The following is a 21147-nucleotide window of genomic DNA, read 5'->3' on the forward strand; positions in this document are numbered from 1 at the left end:
TCAAACATAAAGAGTTATTATCCGTTGGACAAACACCCTCCTCCATTCTGATTGGTGTAGTACACTGACGCCTTACCAACCTTTGACGTGACAGCTTTACAGCTGTAACCAATTATGTATCCGATGGAGGAAACTCTGCTTGGCACCAGGTCCCTGCATTTGTGAGATACTGAAACATACAATCTCATCCGCTCTTCTTATTGGTGTAGGATACTGCACTTTTCACCTACCACCTGACATGACAGCTTTTATGACTGTACCCCATTTGTATCTGGACGAGAGCACTCTGCCAGGAACCAGGTCCCCGCATTTGTGAGGATCATCAAAACACCTAGAATATAACATCTTTACTAAACGTTTTAACTTCGTTTTAAGACTCAAGTTTCAAGTTAAAGTAAAGAGTAACAAGTTGAAGTCTTTCCTTCAAAGAAATATAAGGGAACTAAGTATTTCCAAAGAGTTGATTAAGACTCAAATTTTCAAGTTAAGCTAAAAAGTTGAGTTCATTTCTCAAAAGTTTTAGGGAACTAAGTAATCCTTAAAAGTTTATAAATGTTTTCACATTTAGGTTAAGAGGAAACTAAAATTTTTCAAAAGAGTTTTGAACAAGAAAAGGGAACATTGATTCCAAGAGAGCTTTTTAAAGTTAAGTGTTGAGCAATTATCTCAACCCAAAGAAAGAAAGTTATTTTAAAAGCATAAGCTAAAGTATATTTTGGAAGTAGTATTGAACAATGATGTAGGGATGGAGTTCATATGAACTCAAGTCTCCATAAAAACCATGTAGTCATCATGGGTGTTAACGTGTCATACAAATCTCCATAACTTTTCCACTGAATAGTATTTTTGCTTTCCCCTTTTGAATTTAATAAACATGTTGATGTACCCTAGTTTTTTTATGAACTTCACTCTCCTTTTCTGTGTTATTTGTTTCTGGAGCATAGTATTCCCCCCCCCCCTCCCCCCCCCCTTCCTTGACTTATGATGTCTGCACTCCCGAGTACTATGCCCTTGCATTTTACAAACATCACAATAAAAAGGAACATAATCATATCTGATGCTCAGGAAGCTGGGGATGAAACTCAAATTGTTGAGTTAGGTGGACGGTTCAAAGATCTGGGGAGGCGGAGCAAAATTATAGTCGAGAAAATTAAGACTGGTGCTGTGAGGGGTGACGATCCAGATTCTATTGATTTTGGTCTGGATGTGGATTCTAATCTTGGCACTCTTGATGCCTTTTCTGCTAGTTTGTCAATGATTCTTGTCAGCGTGATTGGTGATGAGACATTTATAATAGCAGCTCTGAAGTTAATGTGTCACCCCAAATCAATCAGTTTTATCGGGTGCGCTCAGTGCCTTGTTTGTCATGACTATACTTTCTACCGGGCTTGGGAGGATAGTGCAAAATCTGATATCAAGGAAGCATACAAATAGTGCCGCTACAGTTGTTTATCCTCTTCTTCGGTCTTCGACTTCTCTACATTGCATGGAGATTCATAGAAAAAAGAAGTAGAGGAAGCGGAAGAGAAACTTGAAGCTGGACAGGGAAAAGCAGCTTTGAGGCGATTCTTTTCTAGATTCCTTACACCCATATTTTTGGAGGCCTTTATCTTGAACTTTCTGGCAACAATTGCTCTAGCTACACACAAAAACGCAATTGGAGTTGTTGTTGGGGCAACAATAGGACACACTATATGTAATTCAGTGGCAGTGATAGGTGGAAGCATGCTTGCATCCAAGATCTCACAACGAACAGTAGCTACAACCGGAGGCCTACTTTTCCTTTGTATCGTATTTCTATCCACCTCTATGATTTTAACTTCATACAATCTAATTCTTCAGGAATCTTTTCTCGGTTATTCCATAACTAGACTTAACAGGAAAGCAAATTATTTGTACTACAGAAGTTTAACCTTGATTTTTTATTTTTTATTTTTTTTGTGTGTAAATGATATTGAATATGTTTTACATGAATCAGAAAAATTGGCAGTTTTCTTTTAAAAAAAAAATGAAGTGTTTATATCCTCCATTTTACCAGTAACCATAGTAATTGATTTGGGAAATCGCCTTTTAAGTCTACCAAAATTTTTATCATAGCACAACTTGGTCTAGTTTTATTAATCCTGGCCAAGTCAAGTTGCATTGGTTTACCTTCTGCCGATGCTAATGAAAACAGACATTTTTTATCAAAGTAGGTAGGTAAAAGGTTGGGAAAAGATACCCATGCTAGAGCTTTTGTTGTTTCTTCATTAAATTTGAACCTTGAATCATACATGAGTGTGCGCATAAGATACAAGTATCCATCCTTGGAGGCTCTTTTAGATATAAGATTAATGTAATGTAGTTGGTCAAATAAAACCAATTTGATTATCAGCCTTAAGATTATTACACTGTTGAGGAATAAGCGTTCCCAATTCCTCCATGTCTGCCATATCATAAGTGAATTTGACAATCACTGCAAATTGAAGGTTTTCTATCCTATTCATAATATCTACTTACTTTCTCAGTCCATTTAACATGTGGAACACCATGAAGGCCTCTTTATACTGAATCGATTCAGATTTTGGTGCTGTCGATCCTACTAAAGCACGATAAGATTTGTCATTATGCAAGCTAGGTCGTGCAATTTTGTCAATAGGCCCGCTGATATTGGAGTTTCTAGTATTTGCCATTGAACCTACTGGCAATGCAGGGAAATCTGAACCGGAAAAGAGCAGACCAGCCACTGTGGATGGCTGGCCGCCAGCAGCTCGCCGAAATCAATTTTCAGTACATTTTTTGGAGGCGTTACAGTGTATTCAAATCAATGGAAAATTTAAACCTTTCTCTTGATAATATCGTTTAAATATTCGTAACAGGAATAACAATGTGTATCTGTTAACAATAGTGAGCGAAAGATGTTAATATCATTAGGAAATACAACTCTGATTCGACAAATTAAATATATTGTTCCTCTTAAAACTCGAGGTGTTGGTTTCAGATTAAATCAGCTCCACGTGAGTAATCAAAATCAAACATCCAAATGAATACAACAAATCAATAAGAAAACCTGATAAACATAACTTGTCTGCGAACCAAAACACACCTGTCTAATAAGCCCAGCAGGCAGAAGTGAACACAATGTGAATTTAACTATAGTCTATGTATATATACTAGTCATGAACAATGGAATGAATGAGTATTGAAGCCTCATCTGTAGCTGGAACTGCATCATCTGATCAAAATCATATATACAAACACTTAAAAATAAATAAAAATTATGAAAACGTGAGAAAATCAAAAAACATTTAAAATGAGGATATCGAAGTATACCTGCAAGAGGAGTTGGCAAGTGAGACATAATATTATCCAAAACACTCCCACTTTCTTCCTCTGTTTTCTTCATCTCAATTTTTTCTATTTCTTGATTCTCTGCAGAATTTTCATTAGTTGGATGAAAAATATTGGAGATCAAATTGTTAATTATCCCTCCACTTCCATTACTCTCATCAACACTTTTCTCCTTATCACTAGCCTCAAAAAGATCATTTCTTTCTTTGTTTTTAGGTTCCCCTGCTCTTGGACTCATTATATTGGAAATTAAATTATTAATAACCCCACCTTCTTTTCCATTTCTCATTTCTCCAACATTTTCTTGATTTTTTTCTTCCAATTCTTGATTTTCTCCAGAGTTGGAGAATCCAAAATTTGCAATATCACTCATACCATCTTCCATTTTTTACTCAGAGTTTGTTTAAAATGGTGATTATTGATTGAAATAGTTGTCATGAAGATGGACATATGTCATTTTTATATGGGAAAATCCTCCACGTATTTTGTGCTGAGTGTTTTAGTAGCCAATAAGGAAAAACATGTGAAACTTTCTTGGATTCTTCCCTTCCATATATTTTTTACTGGTAAAGTCGGTTCTGTTTCTAATATAAAAAAGATAAAAGAGGTTACACTGCTGTTTTCCCTTTTTCGAAAAGGATAACTATTACTCCTAGGTCGTATTTTAATTTGACATAAAATTTAAAAAATAAAGAAAGATTTTAAATTTTTTTGATTTAAAGAAAATAAATAAAAATTTATATTTCTGTAAATTATTGTAGTAAGATAAAATAAATATTTATAATCAAATAATTACTTAATATAGAAATATATTATTCTTTTTGCGACTGACTAAAAAAATAGTAAATCACATATAATAAACAAAGGAAATAATTTTTAATTAAAAAATAAATTTAAAATATATTTAAACTTTAATCGAAATTACTATAACAATCTCAAATAAAAAAACAATCAGTGCGGTGGTAAAAGGTCGGCTCAAAGTTTAGGACTTTAGATCAATTTTGATCCAAATTCTAATATTTTTTAAAAAAAAATTCCTTTCTAATTAAAAAAATTATGCATATATATTTTTTTCATCTAATAAATAATTTGTTCTCAATGAGTGATGCATTATAACATTATTGTCTAATAAATTATGTATATATTTGATTAATATTAAATTTTTAAAAGAAATCTAAAATCATTTTTCACATTTAAAAATATCAGGTGGTTTAAAAAAATTACTTCATCCATTTTGCATATCGTATAACTTACAAAAAAAGCTATAGTTTTAGGGTTATTATATTAAAATAGCTATAAGTATCATATTTAAAAAAAAATAGCTACAATTTAGGTTAAAAATGGCTGAATTCCATTTATATTTCGCTTTTTTTTTAAATACAGAAATACGTCCAAAATAATTTTCCACTAAATGAGATAAATTAGTTATTTGTAACAGACAATGCTATTTTTTTGCACTTAAAATCCACTAATTTGGCACTTTAGAAATTCAACTTACAGATTCTGATCAGTTTAAAAATAGAAAATATGTTCCTTTTTTTTTTCTTCATTTAACGCCTAAAACAAAAATACAATTTTTTGGCTACTGTCACAGTTTTGATCCTGACATTCAGAAAAATGGAGCGAAGAGAATTGCTATGTAGAATATAGCATTGACGGGATAGTGTTGAAAGAATATGTTTGGTCTTCAGATTCAGTTGATTTGATTTCGACACAATTGAAAATCGATCTTACAAAAAAGTGTATGAAAAATCAAATATATTGTCGAAGGTAATAACACGCCTATGGAAATACATAACGATATGAGCGTGCATATATATGTTGAAAATGATCAAGACTCAATTTGGAGTATATATTAAGACTCAATATGATGCATTGACACACAATAAATTTTATGTAAAAAACAATCTAGAAAGTAAACAAGTATTCATTTAACTACCATTTAACTACTCGAGTCATCGTCAAAAAATAGAATGACAACATAATTTTAAATACACTACAAGGTATTTAAAAATGCACAAATATTCTAATACAATAGAAGATATTCAAAGTAAATAATATGTCACACTATAAATATTATGCATGTGAATTTGAAAAGTATATCCTCTACATAAACTTACTTGTCCAACTTACACTACATTCATATGACTATACCTTACTACAGTCATTTGCACACTCAATACTGATAACTTAACTCTAAATACACTAGAAAATATTCAAAAATATAAATGTATTCAAATACAAATAAAGATATTCAAAATATAATTGTATGACACAAGTACTCATTGGTTACAACATCAGATGGGCAACGATATTGTTTTGTTGATACTTTGAGGAGGTAAAGTTGACTTAGGAGTTGATTTGAGTAAAAGGTTTGATTTGAGATAATGATAGAAAAGCTAAAAAAGTGAAACTACGGGGAGAGAAGCGTGAGGGGGGGGGGGGGAAGAATTTTTTTTTCATTTGGCTCAAATTCGGAGGGGTAAAAAAAATAGATAGAGGTAATTTTAAGGACACATGACAGTTTCGAAATTAAAAACTAGAGTTAACATTATTTTTAAAAATTTAATAAATATTGTTACATTAACGAGGATAAATATACATCATTTATTAGATACAGAGAGTGATATATGCTTTTTAAAAATTTAATAAATATTGTTATATTAACGAGAATAAATATACATCATTTATTAGATACAAAGAGTTATATATGCATCATTTTCTTAAGAAGATATATATCTATTCTAAATTACTAAGTGGAAAAATATATTTACCAATTTTTCCTTCTTTTTATATCAAATAGCCTTATTATATTAATATATACAACGACATCATTTACTATTAATTTAGGGAAAAAATTAATTAACCCAACAAAATACAAGATGTTGTTATGTATAGCACTTTTAAAGATATACGATTATAATTATACAAACAATATGAATATCTTCAAAAGAAATTTATTAGTTTTCGAATTTCTTGCCAAGCAGTCTCCACCTTCAATGAGCTAACTTCTTGATAAATTATACCCTAATTCTTCCTCACTTCTTAATATTCAGATAAAAAGTTACGTTGGTCCCCTTCTCCATTATATTATTTTACCTCAATTTTTAATTTTAATATCCACATAAGAAGTTACATTGGTCCACTTCATTGTACTCTTATTCTGTAGTTATTATTTATCTATTATCTTCAGATGCATAGAGTGGCTAATCTGAACTTACATATATTAAAAAAAAACGTGTGCATCTAAATTCAAAGTATTTGAGATGAAGGGTGTTTTATCGAAAAAAGGATTTCGAAAAGAGTTTGTTTGTTTTAAAGGGTATTTTCGACATTTTAGGAGTCGCCACTTAATTTTTTAAGAAAAATCAAGAAAACTTATTTTCAAAACAACTTAAACAGAAAAAATCGTTTTGAAAACTTTTTAGGGGGGTTCGGGATTCCTATTAGTGTCTTAGGAAGGTGTAAGACACCTAAGACACTCCGCTAAACACGGTTTTCCGGCGAATAACTTATTTGACTATTTTTGTTTTAACTTTTGCAATTTTGAAGTTGAACTTATTAGAACTTTACTTAGACAAATTTTCAAATTTTGAAATATGTTGCTTATCTTGTGTTTTAGAGTTGAACTTCTTTAAAGTTTTATCTAAACAAGCTTTACGAATTTTGAAATATTATCGTTTTTAAGTTTGATTTTAAATTTTCAAGTTTGATAAAATAAAAAGGCGTCGACGGGGTTTGGAGTTTCTAATCCTAGACTAACGATATTCAAGCAAAAGCACGTAAGCAAAGAGTAAAGGAGAGAGAGAGAGAGAGAGAGGTTTTGGGTCCAGATTCGGGTTCTGTTCGCCTTGACCGAATCTTGAACCCACCTGTTTTTGGATTTTGACCCATTCACCTGTCCTAGCCTAAACATACAAAAAACAATATAAAAGTAAGAAAAAACGACAAGAGGGCTTATGCCCATTACAAATAAAAATACAAAGAATGTAAAATAAAGAAATTTCTATTTGATTTTCTTCAAGTCCTTCAATCTTCGGCATCTCTTCGTCGGTTTCAAGGCTTGACTCGATGAAGGAAATTTGTGAGTCTTTACGACTCTCTCGAAATGCAAGGGACGTGAGTCCATGACGGAACTCGATACGAGTTTTACATGTGACAAAAAAAAGTAAACTTATAAGTGGTCATTCATAAATGCTGGATCTAAACAGACAAAACCCAAGCAATATCATCATTTCAAACTCATTCAATAATAATGTCATACTAGTATTAAAGATATTAATGAGAAAAACAAGTAAAACGCCATACTATATATATATATATATATATATATATTTATTTATTTATTTATTTATTTATTTATTTATTTTTTAAATTTTTTTTTATGTAAATTTACTTATGACTTGTATGACAATGAGCAAAATTAACATAAACCAACAACAAGAAATTGTTCAAGATGAAGGCAGTCAACAACAAAGGGCAGCCACAACTAGATATAACAACAACTGAACAGAGGCTTCCTAATACATCGACTGTCAAGCAAATTCCTACTTGAACCCAACAGTTGCTTAAACCAAAAAGAGTTCGAAACAGACTTCATACCAAGTGTAGGAGTAAACGAGTTTAAGCTCAACTATCAATTTAAGTAGGCTCAAACAGATACGAAAGGATAATTTTAGACAACCCACTAATTCAATACAATAAGAAATCGTGAGAGCATATGCAGCAACGAAGAGCAACATTAATTTTAAGCTAAACATTCAATACCGACACTAAAATGACTCATGACTTCAAGATTTACTTCAAACCAAATGTTGCTGAAATGCCCTCTAAACCATACCAACACATGTGAATAGCAAACACAAAACCGAAGATGAATGTTAGAGCCTAGAGAAGCATATCGCAAGACTAAGATTCTTAGCCAAAAGGGCCCAAACCAATAACATCATTTAAGAAGTGCCTCTACTAAATATTAATAAGCAAGCTCACTAGATCACAACTAGCTTAGATGACTAATAAGGAATAAGCCACAGCTAGTCCGGGAATGTAAATTCATTTTTTTTTTGAAGCAGGAAACAAGCTTAGAGAAAATGCAAATGTTAAAGTAACTAATTCAAACAACAGAACATTAATGGCTACTGCCAATGCTAGATAAAACCATAGCTAAAATGTACTAAACAAGGTGAAATAAAAGAAAACACAATTAGACTTACAGTATCTATCACAACTAAGAACCCAACATGATTGTAGGATTTAAGCTCGACTTAAACGATCAAAACAAAATGTAATTATGCTAAACACACTACTACAAACTAATCTAAACAGAATTTATGAACACGCATCATGGAAATTAGAAAACAGAGAAATATTACCTGGTTCTAGGCAGCGACTGAGACGGGAACAAGCAGCAAATAGCGAGCGACTTCCACGCGATCGCGAATAGACTTCTACGAACAAAACAGGTGGTGGAACGCAAGAAAATCGAGCGAATGTAGATCCTCCTCTGTCTTGGAACTTCTCGACCAAAATCCGAAGGAGAAACAGAAGAAAAGACCTTTGTCTCTCTCGGAAACCAACAGCACACTCAAAGAACTTTCTTAAGAAATTTCTCAACAGTGAAGTTTTGTCCTCTTAGTGCTAAATTCTCCAGTTCTTAAAGAAAAATTTTCTGACCAAGATTCCAACCTCCAAATTCTATTTTCGAAAATCCCCCAAGAAATCTCGACTGCTCTACTATAACAGACGGAAAACAAACACAAAAACTTTTTTCAGATTTTTTTTTCACCGGAATTCCAACGCTCAAAATTTCAACCCCCAAAAAAAAACCCTTAATTTGGCAAAAGCAGGGAGTTTATAAAGAGGAGCTTCCTCGACGAAACGAGGGTATCCTCGTATTTTCAACCCCAGGTTTGAATTTCAAAATCTCCAATCCTATCCGAATCTCAGGGAATATCCCGCTTTGATGCCAAAATCTCCAACGGATTGAGGGCATATGTGGAGGGCTCGGATCAATCGATCGTCCTTGCGCCATTACGTGGCTCAAATCCGCGTTGCAAGGACGGATTTTCGCGTCGTACGAGAGAGAGCAGGCTGCGAGAGAGACGACAAGAGACAACTGCAGGTTTCCGTTGCGGATTCTTTCGTCCACGCGCGATGGAGAGAGGAGGAACGAGGAGGAGAGAGAGCGTGGGGAGACGAGGGAGAGAGCGTGGCTGCGTTTTGCTTTTTCTGGGGAATTTTTCGTCTGTTTCTGTTGGGAAAAACGCGTGAGGGAGAGGGTCTGGGAAAGGGGAAGAAGAAAGGGATGGGGGGTCGGGTCGGATCGGGTTCTGGGGCGGGTAGGACGGGTTGGGTATTTAAATGTTTTGGGCCGGTTTAGTGATTGGGAGAGGATGGGCTGCTGATGGTGTTAAAGAGTTTAAGGGAGTTGGGCCTGGGGAGCAATTGGGATGGGCTGAAAGAACAAGAAGGGGATGGGTCCAAATTAGGTTCTTCCAAATTAAAATGGAAAAGGGTTCAAATTTAAATAATAGCCAATTAGTTTAAAACAAAATGAGTTTGGTGTAAATTTATTAACGAGCTTATTTATTTAGTAACATAATTATTTAAATTGTAAAATAGCGACTCAAAAATATAATTGTGATTTAAAATAGGCTAGTTAAATAAAGCCTTTAAATGTATATTTTTTTGGTGGTTTTGAATAATCATGAGATACGACTTATATACATAATTATGTAAATATGTATATCACCCGAAAATTATGACAAAAATACTCGAAATAGCATAAAAATCATGTATTATATTATTTAATTTTCACAAAATTTATAAAATTAATCAATTGAAATAATTTGGAAGACTTACGAAGCTCGATAATTAATTTATACCGACGTGGGTCAAAAATTGGGTGTCAACAACTGTCCCTCATTTTACTTGGGTTGATGCAAGCAACTCGAGGAAAATGAAATTGATCGAACCAATTTTGACCTACCCCCATTCATTTTAAAGAAAGGATTCGACACAGGTGTAGGAATTATGGCCGAACCCTTGCAAACGGGTTTCCTACATATCTCAGGCTGTATGAGAATTCAGGCCACTTGTAGTTCGATAAGCTTGATTTACCGCACGATTTGAAAGAAATAGAAGCCACCCCGACATCGAATTATGAAGGTGCCGAGATGCTCGAGAATAGAATTCGAGAGCGAAATGTTGGAATACAGCCGAGTTTTCGACATTGAATCCGCCTACATATCCTTAGACCTCGGAATCAGGCTGTGTGTAGTTCGACTCAATCGATGGAAAAGGAAACCTATTATGCTAGATAACCTTCGGTTTTGGAAGAGTGACACATTAACGAGTACGAAAAGGAGGCTTGTAACCTCTTAGCCATGAATGTGGAGCTCTTCACATCCATAGGTAAGAACTCACACAGACATAATTCCCAAAGCTCTTGGCGCATTGTCACTCAGATTGGAAACTTGCTTCCGATAAATTGAAACTGACGGAACTAAAGAAAAATCCGCATGACTCGAGAGGTGTGGTTCGATCGTGGTGGAAGTCGCTCCTCTGCTCGCGTCCTAAGAGTTTGATATTCCTCTTTGGACTGTGTCCCAGTTCGCTGCAAAGAAAAAGTTCCACGTTGTGCTGCATCCTTTTTGATAGCGTCCGCACCTGTGGTTTTTGGAGAATTCATCCTTTTAGATGCTCTCGACAAAGACTGAGATAAAACTCGTCAGCTTAAAAATGCTATTATGATGGGAAACAGTGTCTTTTTACCGTGTCGACACTTCATTGTTCTCCTCCATATTCGACGTCGACTCGATCGGTCTGACGTCCAGCAAATAAAGCTTATGCTTTGTGTTTGCCATATAATCTTCAATGTACTCTTCATTTGATGCTAAAATAAATAAATAAACGCTGATGCGATATTGATGATTCTTTTGTCATTATCTTCTATGCTCTTCCCGGTGTCTGCTTTTATCAACAATAAAATAATGCAGTTGAGGCTGATGGACAAATATTGCTCTCGGGATGCACGATTTCCCTTTCTTTATCCAGGTATGTCCTCTTGCGGGGCATGAATATCTTCCCGCGCTATGTAAATTCCTGCGAGGTATGCAATCCTCTCGCAATGCATAACTTTCAGCGAGGAATAAAATCTTCTCGCGATGTGCAAATTTTGACGAGGCATGAATTCTTCTCGTCGTGCATAATTGACTCGCAATGCATGATTTTCGCAATGCATGACTTTTCCGTGATGCATGATTTTCAACGAGGCGTGGATCCTTCTCGCGATGTATAAATTTTGACGAGGCATGAAATCTTCTCGTCGTGCATAATTAATGACTCGCGATGCATGATTTCCGTGATGCATGATTCCGCGATGCATGATTTCCGCGATGCATGATTCCGCGATGCATGATTCCGCTATGCATGATTCTTCAGTGTATGACTTCCGCGATGCATGACTCCGCGATGCATTAATCCGCGATGCATGATTCCGCTATGCATGATTCCGCGATGCATGATTCTTCAGTGTATAAATTCCGCAATGCATGAATATTTATATCGCCCCCGTGGATAGTAACGGCAAGCCGATCTCCAAATAATATATCGACTTGATCGATAATGATGAAATAATAATTGCATAACTGTCTCTTCTGAGGTAATGCATGGTCTTGATCGACCATAATCGTCTTGCTTTGATAACGCAATGCAAATAGCGTCTTCTATAGAAATCGTGAAATCTTCGCTGAGATTCCTGTTTGATTCACCTTTGAATCTGGCTGGATACTTTGTAAATTTCCCATTGTTGAGAATGGTTTGAAATAAACAAACACATTCACAAGCATCCTGACACAAACGATATGAAATGCTTCCTGCTTTCAATAAAATCACTGGTTTTGGAGATAGTTTTCTCCTTCTCCGTATTCATCCGTCGAAAGAATTCGGCCGATTTCGAAGCGAAGCTATAAACCTGCATCCACAGAAAAATTGTCAGTTTTAAACATACTGATCTGTGTCGATCCCTTCGGTTGTTTGCTCCTTGTCTTAATATCTCCGGTTGATTTCCCGATTTCCCGACTCTTGATATATAAGAAAATATCTTATGCCAAAACAGATGAAATATAAAAGGGAAATTTTTAAGAGAAACAAGAAATTTTTTAAGAAATAGTATCTTGAAAAAGTCACTGCCAAGTCATGTCATGTCAGGCTTAACGAGCTCCTTTGAGTCCGACGCTTGTTGAATGAATTTCAGAGGCATTCCGGACTTGTAGGGAAGACCCATGACGAAATTTTGAGGCCATTCTCAAAATTTCTGTCCCAGTTTAGTATCTTGCTCATCTTTCCATTGTAACCGAACAAATCGCGGAATTTTTGAGATCTTCTCAAAAATTCTGTCCCAGTCGCAAATTCGAAATGTCTTTTGTTTGACTTGCTGAAGAGGAGACTTCTTCTGGAGAATTTTTGAGTCCCTCTCAAAAATTCTGTCCCTGTTCTACTGTAAAGGGGAATAGAAATCGTACGAGAGATATGACCGAGCCCTTGTGGCGCCTACGTATCCCGTTGAGGCAGGAATCAGGTCAAACGTAGTTCCCCTTAAAGGTTAACAAGAATAAAATTTACAAAGAAACCGACCGAGGCCGACAAAGGCCGCCTACGTATCTCGTTCTCGAGAATTCAGGTCAGACGTAGTTCGTTACAAAGAGGGATAAGAATTCAATCGAACAAATACAAGCAAACCGAACGATTACAAGTAAATGAAGGAAAAATGTAAAGCGAAACTTCACGTATAGTATCTCTTGACCGCATCTGAGTTGATAGGTTTGGGCCATACAGTGCCATCCATCTCCGACAGGACCAAAGCACCTCCAGATAGTACTTTACGAACCATGTAGGGACCTTGCCAGTTTGGTGCGAACTTTCCTTTGTGCTCGTCTTGATGAGGAAAAATACGCTTAAGGACCAACTGACCTACTTCAAAATTTCTGGCTCTTACTCTTTTGTGAAAAGCGCGAGTCATTCTCTGTCTATACAACTGGCCATGGCAAACAGCGACCATCCTCTTCTCATCAATCAAAGCTAGTTGATCAATCCGTTTACTAACCCACTCAGCGTTGCTTAACTCAGCTTCTTGGATGATCCTCAATGACGGTATCTCAACTTCAACAGGTACGACTGCTTCTGTTCCATATACTAGCAAGTATGGAGTAGCCCCAGTCGATGTTCTGACCGTCGTCCGATAACCCAGTAGAGCATATGGCAACATTTCATGCCAACCTAGCTGCTTGTCAATCATTTTACTCAAAATCTTCTTGATATTCTTGTTGGCGGCCTCTACGGCTCCGTTCATTTGAGGGCGATAAGCAGTTGACCTCCGTTGAATAATCTTGAATTGTTCACATATCTCTTTCATCAGATGACTGTTGAGGTTTGCACCGTTATCAGTAATGATGGATTCTGGAACCCCAAATCTGCATATCAGATTGTTGCGGACAAAATCGGCCACCACTTTCTTGGTTACCGACTTGTAAGAGGCTGCTTCTACCCACTTGGTGAAATAATCAATGGCGACTAAAATGAATCTGTGTCCATTAGAAGCGGCTGGCTCTATAGGACCGATAACATCCATTCCCCAAGCTACAAACGGCCAAGGTGAACTCATAGCATTAAGTTCGTGAGGTGGCACCCATATCAAATCGCCGTGCACTTGACATTTGTGGCATTTTTGCACGAATTTGCAACAGTCATTCTCCATAGTCATCCAGAAATAACCGGCTCGAAGAACCTTTCTTGCCAAAGTAAGCCCGTTCATGTGTGTACCGCAAACTCCAGCATGTATCTGTTCAATAAGCCTCACAGCTTCAGCAGCATCCGCGCATCTTAAAAGACCCAAATTGGAGTCCTCCTATACAGGACTTCTTCATTCAGAAAGAAATTGAGAGCCATACGACGTATCGACTTCTTCTGATTAGATGTAGCGTCTTCTGGATATGCCCCAGACTCCAAGTATCTCTTTATGTCAAAATACCAAGGCAAACCATCTGGTTCTGACTCAACGTGTGAACAATGGACTGGATGTTCCTTCAAATCTATATCCAGCGGGTCGATGTAATCGTTATCCGGATGTTTGATCATTGAAGCGATGGTGGCAAGAGCATCAGCTAATTCATTCTGTATTCAGGGAGTATGTCTGAACTCGATCTTGCGAAACCTTTTGCACAGATTTTGCACACACTGTACGTACGGTATAATTTTCGGGTTCTTCACAGCCCATTCTCCTTGAACCTGATGAATCAAAAGGTCTGAATCTCCAATAACCAGTAACTCGTAAACATTCATGTCAATGGCCATTTTCAAACCGAGAATACAAGCTTCGTATTCAGCCATGTTGTTTGTGCAGTTGAATCGCAGTTTAGCCGCCATAGGATAATGCTGACCAGATTCTGATACTAGGACCGCTCCAACACCTTTACCCTGGTGATTTGCCGCTCCGTCAAAGAATAATCTCCAACCTGGGTATGCTTCAGAAATATCTTCACCCACAAATGACACTTCTTCATCGTGAAAATATGTCTTGAGAGGTTCATACTCTTCATCAACGGGATTTTCCGCAAGATGATCAGCCAAAGCTTGTGCTTTTATTGCCTTCTGAGTCACGTACACGATATCAAACTCACTCAACAGCATGCCATTTAGCTAACTTTCCAGTCGGCATCGCTTTCTGGAAAATGTACTTCAACGGATCCATTCTGGAGATAAGATATGTAGTATATGACGACAAATAGTGTCTCAGTTTCTGGGCAAGCCACGTCAGAGCACAGCATGTTCTCTCCAGCAAAGTGTACCGAGACTCGTACGGAGTAAATTTCTTGCTTATGTAGTAGATAGACCTTTCTTTCTTCCCTGTCTCGTCGTGTTGACCAAGTACACATCCAAAGGCACTATCCGAGACAGACAAATACAGCAACAAAGGACTCCCTTCTCGCGGAGGAACCAATACTGGTGGGTTAGACAAATAGCTCTTGATAGCGTCGAAAGCGGTCTGGCACTCCTCAGTCCACTTAGTCGGGGCGTCTTTCTTCAGCAACTTGAAAATAGGCTCACATACCACTGTCGATTGTGCTATAAACCGGCTGATATAGTTTAACCTCCCTAAGAAACTCATCACCTCTTTTCTCATTTTCGGCGGAGGCAACTCTTGAATTGCTTTGATCTTGGAAGGGTCGAGCTCAATACCTCTTCTGCTGACTATAAAACCCAACAACTTCCCAGCCGGGACTCCAAAAGCACAGTTGGCGGGGTTTAGCTTCAAGTTGTACCGACGCAAACGTTCAAAGAATTTTCTCAGGTGTGTCAAATGATCCGAACTCTCGCGAGATTTGATTATGACGTCGTCCACGTACACTTCAATTTCCTTGTGAATCATGTCATGAAAGATAGTCGTCATGGCTCTCATGTAAGTGGCACCGGCGTTTTTGAGGCCGAACGGCATCAGCCTGTAGTGATATACCCCCCAAGGTGTGATAAAGGCCGTTTTCTCAGCGTCTTCTTCATCCATCAAAATCTGGTGATAACCCGCGTAACAATCCACAAATGACTGCATCTCGTGTTTGGCACAGTTGTCAATCAGAATATGGATATTTGGCAACGGAAGATTGTCCTTTGGACTAGCCTTGTTGAGATCCCTGTAATCAACACAAATCCTGATTTTTCCATCTTTTTTGGCGACCGGAACGACATTTGCCAACCAGGTGGGATATTGCGTTACTTCTACCAATCGAGACTCTATCTGCTTGGTGATTTCCTCCTTAATCTTCAAACTCAATTCAGGCTTGAATTTTCGAGTCTTTTGTTTCACCAGCTCGAACCCTGGGTTGATAGGTAGCTTATGAGATACGACATCAGTACTCAAACCCTGCATATCACCAACTTCCCAGACAAACACATCACTGTATTCGGCAAGCAAATGAACCAGGCTCTCTGTCTGAGTTTCATTCAGGTGAGTGCTGATCTTAACCTCTTTGACACACTCCGAATCTCCAAAATTCACCGTCTCTGTTTCCTCCAGATTCGGTTTATGTTGATTCTCGAACTGTCGAAATTCTTCTGCCACATAGTCCGGTTCCCCACTTTCTTCGTCGTAGTCGTCAACCTCGTCGTCATTTACCTCATTTTGCTCGTTTAGCTCATGACATGACATGACATTGGCAGGTTTGTAACTTACGTTACTGAAATCATAAACAGACAAATTAGGAAAGTAAAATATAACAAGCAATTAATTAAACAAGGTCAAAATAAGGAGGCTTTCGTTTAAATCAAACAAAATGCGAACTTGGGTCATGGCACAGGGCCATGTCGCTTTTTAAACATCACAACAAAATTCAAAATCAAGAACAATGCAGAAATGGTGGGTCTCGGGCCTCTTCCGGACGACCACCGATTTTAGTATGCACAAAATAACTCCTTTCTACCAAAGAGTCCGGGACATCAGGATTGGCGTGGAAGTCCAATTCTGCAGCATCTCTCCTGGTTCCGCATCACGAATGCCAGCTGGCTCAGCCTCCTCCTCGATGATGGAATTGATGTCCTTGAAAAGGTCACAGATTCCTTCCCCGCTATCTTCGTCTGTTTCTATCATGTTGGTGTTTACACCCCCATGATTCGGCAACGGCTTAGTGTTGACGTTTGGCGCCGCAGGCTGAAGGGAGACCACTTCCTGGTCAATTAGATCTTGGATCTTGTGCTTGAGGTTGATGCAGTCTTCAGTATCATGTCCAACATTGTTGGAATGATAAGCACATCTCTGCTCCGGTCTGTAGAATCTGGAGTTGACATCCACGGGCTTGGGCCCCACAGGGTGGATGTATCCGGCCGCGGACAATCTTTCGAACAACTTGGTTCTGCTTTCAGCCAACACGGTGAAGCTTCTGGAGGGCTTCTTCTCAAACCCGGGGCGAGGGGGATCATACCGGCTCTGCTGAGGGGGGGGACTTGTTGGTAACTGCGGGCGTTTGCTCGTGGAGCTTGGTAATTTGGATAGGGGCTTTGATATGCTGGGGTTTGTATTTGATATGCGGGGGACGATGCTCGATAGCTTGGCTGTACATTAGCGCAGCTGGGAGCGACATTCTGGTAAGGGGGAGGGATTTGATAAGCTTGGGGATAGTTTGGATATACGGAGGGAAAATTTGGGGAATTTGGGGTGGATTCTGATACGACAAAATATGGGGATCTGGATAAGTGGGGGCAGCATTGTAGTGGCCGGAATGATTTGATTGTGAACGGTAGGCTTGATGAGGCTTTGATGGAGGGTTGGAGCGGTTTTGGGGACGTGGTAAATTTCTGGGGACCTTTCTTCCCCCGTATGAGATAGCGGCAACTTCCTCTCTCTTCTTCCTCACAAGTCCGGAAGATCCAGGCGATGCAGACACTCGGGCTATCTTCCCCGACTTCAAGCCATCTTCGATAGTCTCACCCACTTTGACTATCTCGGCGAACTTGGCGCCGATTAATAAGATGACTCTATCATAATACTCGGGCTCCTGCACCCGTACGAACACCTCCACAATCTCCTTCTCTGTCATCGGAGGCCTCACCCTCGCTGCCTCTTTCCTCCATCTGTACGTGAATTCCCGATAGCTCTCTGTGGATTTTTGCTTCATTTTCTCCAAGGAGTACCGATCAGGGACTATCTCGACGTTGTACGCAAATCTATCAATGAAATCCTTAGCCAGTGCGCTCCAACTGGGCCATTGTCGAGTCTCGTGTGATGTGAACCATTCCAGGGCCTCATCGCACAGGCTTCAGCTGAACAACCTCATCAGCAACGCTTCATCTTTGCCAACTCCCACGAGTTGGTCACAGTACGCTCTTAGGTGTGCCATGGGGTTGCCCACCCCTCCGAAGGTATCAAACTTCGGGATCTTGAACCCTTCAGGCAGGTTCAAGTCTGGGTGGATGCATAGTTCTGCGTAGCTTAACCCGGCGACGTCTGGAGTGCATTGCAATTCTTTCATTGCCCTTTTGATCTCCTCCTTTATGTCTACCTTCGCTTCTTCCCTCGCCCTCCACTCTCTTTCTTGCTCCTCGTAATGGTCCAACTCGGAGCCGTGCACCTCATGCTCGGCCGGGACAGGGACTTGAAAAGTGGTTCTTTTGGGGAGGGGTGGAGCTATGGAAGGGCTTGGGACGTTCTGTGCGGTTTGATAGTTTTGCGGATAATTTTGGGGATTGGTATTTTGGGTCAAGTGGGGATGTGGTGTTTGGGAATTGAAGGCGGTGGGATTTTGGGTCTGATTTTGGGGTAGTGGGGCTGTTTGAGTGTTTTGGGGATGTGGTGGTATTTGTGGGGGGTTGTTTGGGAGTGGTGAGGGAGTTTGATAGGAGACTGACGCGTATTGGGGGTTTTGGGTTGTCATATCTACCCCAGACGGGTTGTGCACGGGTGTCGATGGACGGTGCTGAGTAGGATCCAAGTTGGACGAGGGGAAGTACGTAGGAGGTCTTGCGTCGATAAAGTTGGGGCCAAACCCGGGTGGAGGCGTATCTTGCCTTCGTTGCATCTCGACCCTCATGTCAGCTATTTGCTGCATCAGCTGCGCAATAAGCTCATTCTGCTCTGCCACGGTGGGCTGAGCCACCACGACATCTGTGAGGCTGACTTCTTCATTGTTGTCTCCCATGTCTATATTTGCGTTTGGTCCGGGGAAGGAATCTGTGGGACCTTTTGATCTGGTGAAGTAGGGGTGATCTGCCAGCTTTTATCGACACAGATCAGTTAAAGGAACCTGAGAGGTGAAACAACTCAAAGGCAAATTTGTTAGTGCATATCCGGAGTACAAAATACATAATATCGCACAGAAAACAGATAAACACATAAGTCGCTTTGTTTGAGGATATTTTAACCCGCGAATGAGGACGGGATTATATTTTGAACAAACAGGAATTTGTTTGTTTAATGACTCTATCTCGGGAAGGCTGAATCATGTTGAGCTATGGTCTTTTTGCAGTTGTTTTTCGATGCCCGTTAATCTCATCTATGTATCTTCGGAACACAGAGGTTGCCTACGTAGTTCGGGTCTGAGTCGATAGGGGGGTATTTAGGATTTGTGGTATGGGAGATGGTTTTTTTTTTTGAGTGAGAAACTTGAGACTCGGAAATTTTGGTCGGACATTTGTAATAGTGGCTTCCGTATATTTTGGAATTTCTGGCTAGGAGTGGGTTTACGATATCCTCATTCCAAGCAACATGACACATAAGCATTTAAATACACATATATATCGAATGTCAAACAATATGATGCGTCGTAAGGTCGAAGACCTTAGACGCGATTTTGGCGATTTTTCTACTAAAATGGACTTAATACGCCTTGGGTATTAAATCGTCCTAGGCTGATGCCTAATTTTGGTTTTGGTTTCGCTCTATCTTAGGCTTTTCTAGAATTGTTTACAAATAGACGGTTACCCGAGTCGGACAAACATCGGGGTGGAGCTATCGAATAACGCCGGATGACCGCATTCCGACTATTTATTCGATACTCCCAAATGACTTCTTGGGTTTTTCTGAAGAAAGTCGCGGTAAGCCGCGTAACTTTCGTTTCCTAATGCAACTAGTTGCCGTTTGGCGGAATTTATGCCATGAAATGCAATTTCTAAAAAACTAAGTATTTAAACAACTAAAAAATTAATTACAAGTAGTCAAATAGGTTAGTCTTAGGGTTAGAATCCTCCAAATACTCCCCAGCGGAGTCGCCATTTCTGTTTTATCGAAAAAAAGATTTCGAAAAGAGTTTGTTTGTTTTAAAGGGTATTTTCGACATTTTAGGAGTCGCCACTTAATTTTTTAAGAAAAATCAAGAAAACTTATTTCCAAAACAACTTAAACAGAAAAAATCGTTTTGAAAACTTTTTAGGGGGGTTCGGGATTCCTATTAGTGTCTTAGGAAGGTGTAAGGCACCTAAGACACTCCGCTAAACACGGTTTTCCGGCGAATAACTTATTTGACTATTTTTGTTTTAACTTTTGCAATTTTGAAGTTGAACTTATTAGAACTTTACTTAGACAAATTTTCAAATTTTGAAATATGGTGCTTATCTTGTGTTTCAGAGTTGAACTTCTTTAAAGTTTTATCTAAACAAGCTTTACGAATTTTGAAATATTATCGTTTTTAAGTTTGATTTTAAATTTTAAAGTTTGATAAAATAAAAAGGCGTCGACGGGTTTGATGTTTCTAATCCTAGACTAACGATATTCAAGCAAAAGCACGTAAGTAAAGAGTAAAGGAGAGAGAGAGAGAGAGAGGTTTTGGGTCCAGATTCGGGTTCTGTTCGCCTTGACCGAATCTTGGACCCACCTATTTTTGGATTTTGACCCATTCACCTGTCCTAGCCTAAACATACAAAAAACAATATAAAAGCCAGAAAAAACGACAAGAGGGCTTATGCCTATTACAAATAAAAATACAAAGAATGTAAAATAAAGAAATTTCTAATTGATTTTCTTCAAGTCCTTCAATCTTCGGCATCTCTTCGTCGGTTTCAAGGCTTGAATCGATGAAGGAAAGTTGTGAGTCTTTACGACTCTCTCGAAATGCAAGGGACGTGAGTCCATGACGGAACTCGATACGAGTTTTACATGTGACAAAAAAAAGTAAACTTATAAGTGGTCATTCATAAATGCTGGATCTAAACAGACAAAACCCAAGCAATATCATCATTTCAAACTCATTCAATAACAATGTCATACTAGTATTAAAGATATTAATGAGAAAAACAAGTAAAACGCCATACTATATATATATATATATATATATATAT

The 21147-nt window shown here is 38.3% G+C and overlaps 2 protein-coding genes and 1 pseudogene across 2 annotated transcripts; 1 reads left to right on the forward strand and 2 right to left on the reverse strand.

Annotated features, from left to right (window-relative positions):
* The first annotated feature begins 1005 nt into the window (after nucleotides 1-1005).
* LOC107029995 lies at nucleotides 1006-1841 on the forward strand (annotated as a pseudogene).
* Nucleotides 1842-2954: 1113 nt separating this feature from the next.
* Nucleotides 2955-3818, reverse strand: LOC107030894. Its single transcript, XM_015232110.2, has 2 exons — nucleotides 3313-3818; nucleotides 2955-3214 (listed from the first exon to the last, which is right to left on the reverse strand). The coding sequence occupies exons 1-2, from the start codon at nucleotides 3713-3715 to the stop codon at nucleotides 3153-3155; spliced, it is 465 nt and encodes a 154-aa protein (XP_015087596.1). The 5' UTR covers nucleotides 3716-3818; the 3' UTR covers nucleotides 2955-3152.
* Nucleotides 3819-13114: 9296 nt separating this feature from the next.
* On the reverse strand, nucleotides 13115-19013 carry LOC107029996. The gene is given in 7 exon segments (XM_015231415.1): nucleotides 13115-14229; nucleotides 14232-14315; nucleotides 14370-15019; nucleotides 15021-16559; nucleotides 16803-17384; nucleotides 17437-18075; nucleotides 18148-19013. Coding segments are annotated over 7 exon segments (5475 nt in total).
* Nucleotides 19014-21147: the final 2134 nt, after the last annotated feature.

This window comes from Solanum pennellii, chromosome 9 (assembly GCF_001406875.1).
Source record: "Solanum pennellii chromosome 9, SPENNV200".
Lineage (NCBI taxonomy): Eukaryota > Viridiplantae > Streptophyta > Magnoliopsida > Solanales > Solanaceae > Solanum > Solanum pennellii.

Coding starts and splice junctions, on each gene's coding strand:
- LOC107030894 (XM_015232110.2), bottom strand. CDS start 3,715: ATGGAAGATGGTATGAGTGATATTGCAAATTTTGGATTCTCCAACTCT. Junction 3,215..3,312: donor CTTGCCAACTCCTCTTGCAG/GTATACTTCGAT, acceptor GATTTTGATCAG/ATGATGCAGTTCCAGCTACA.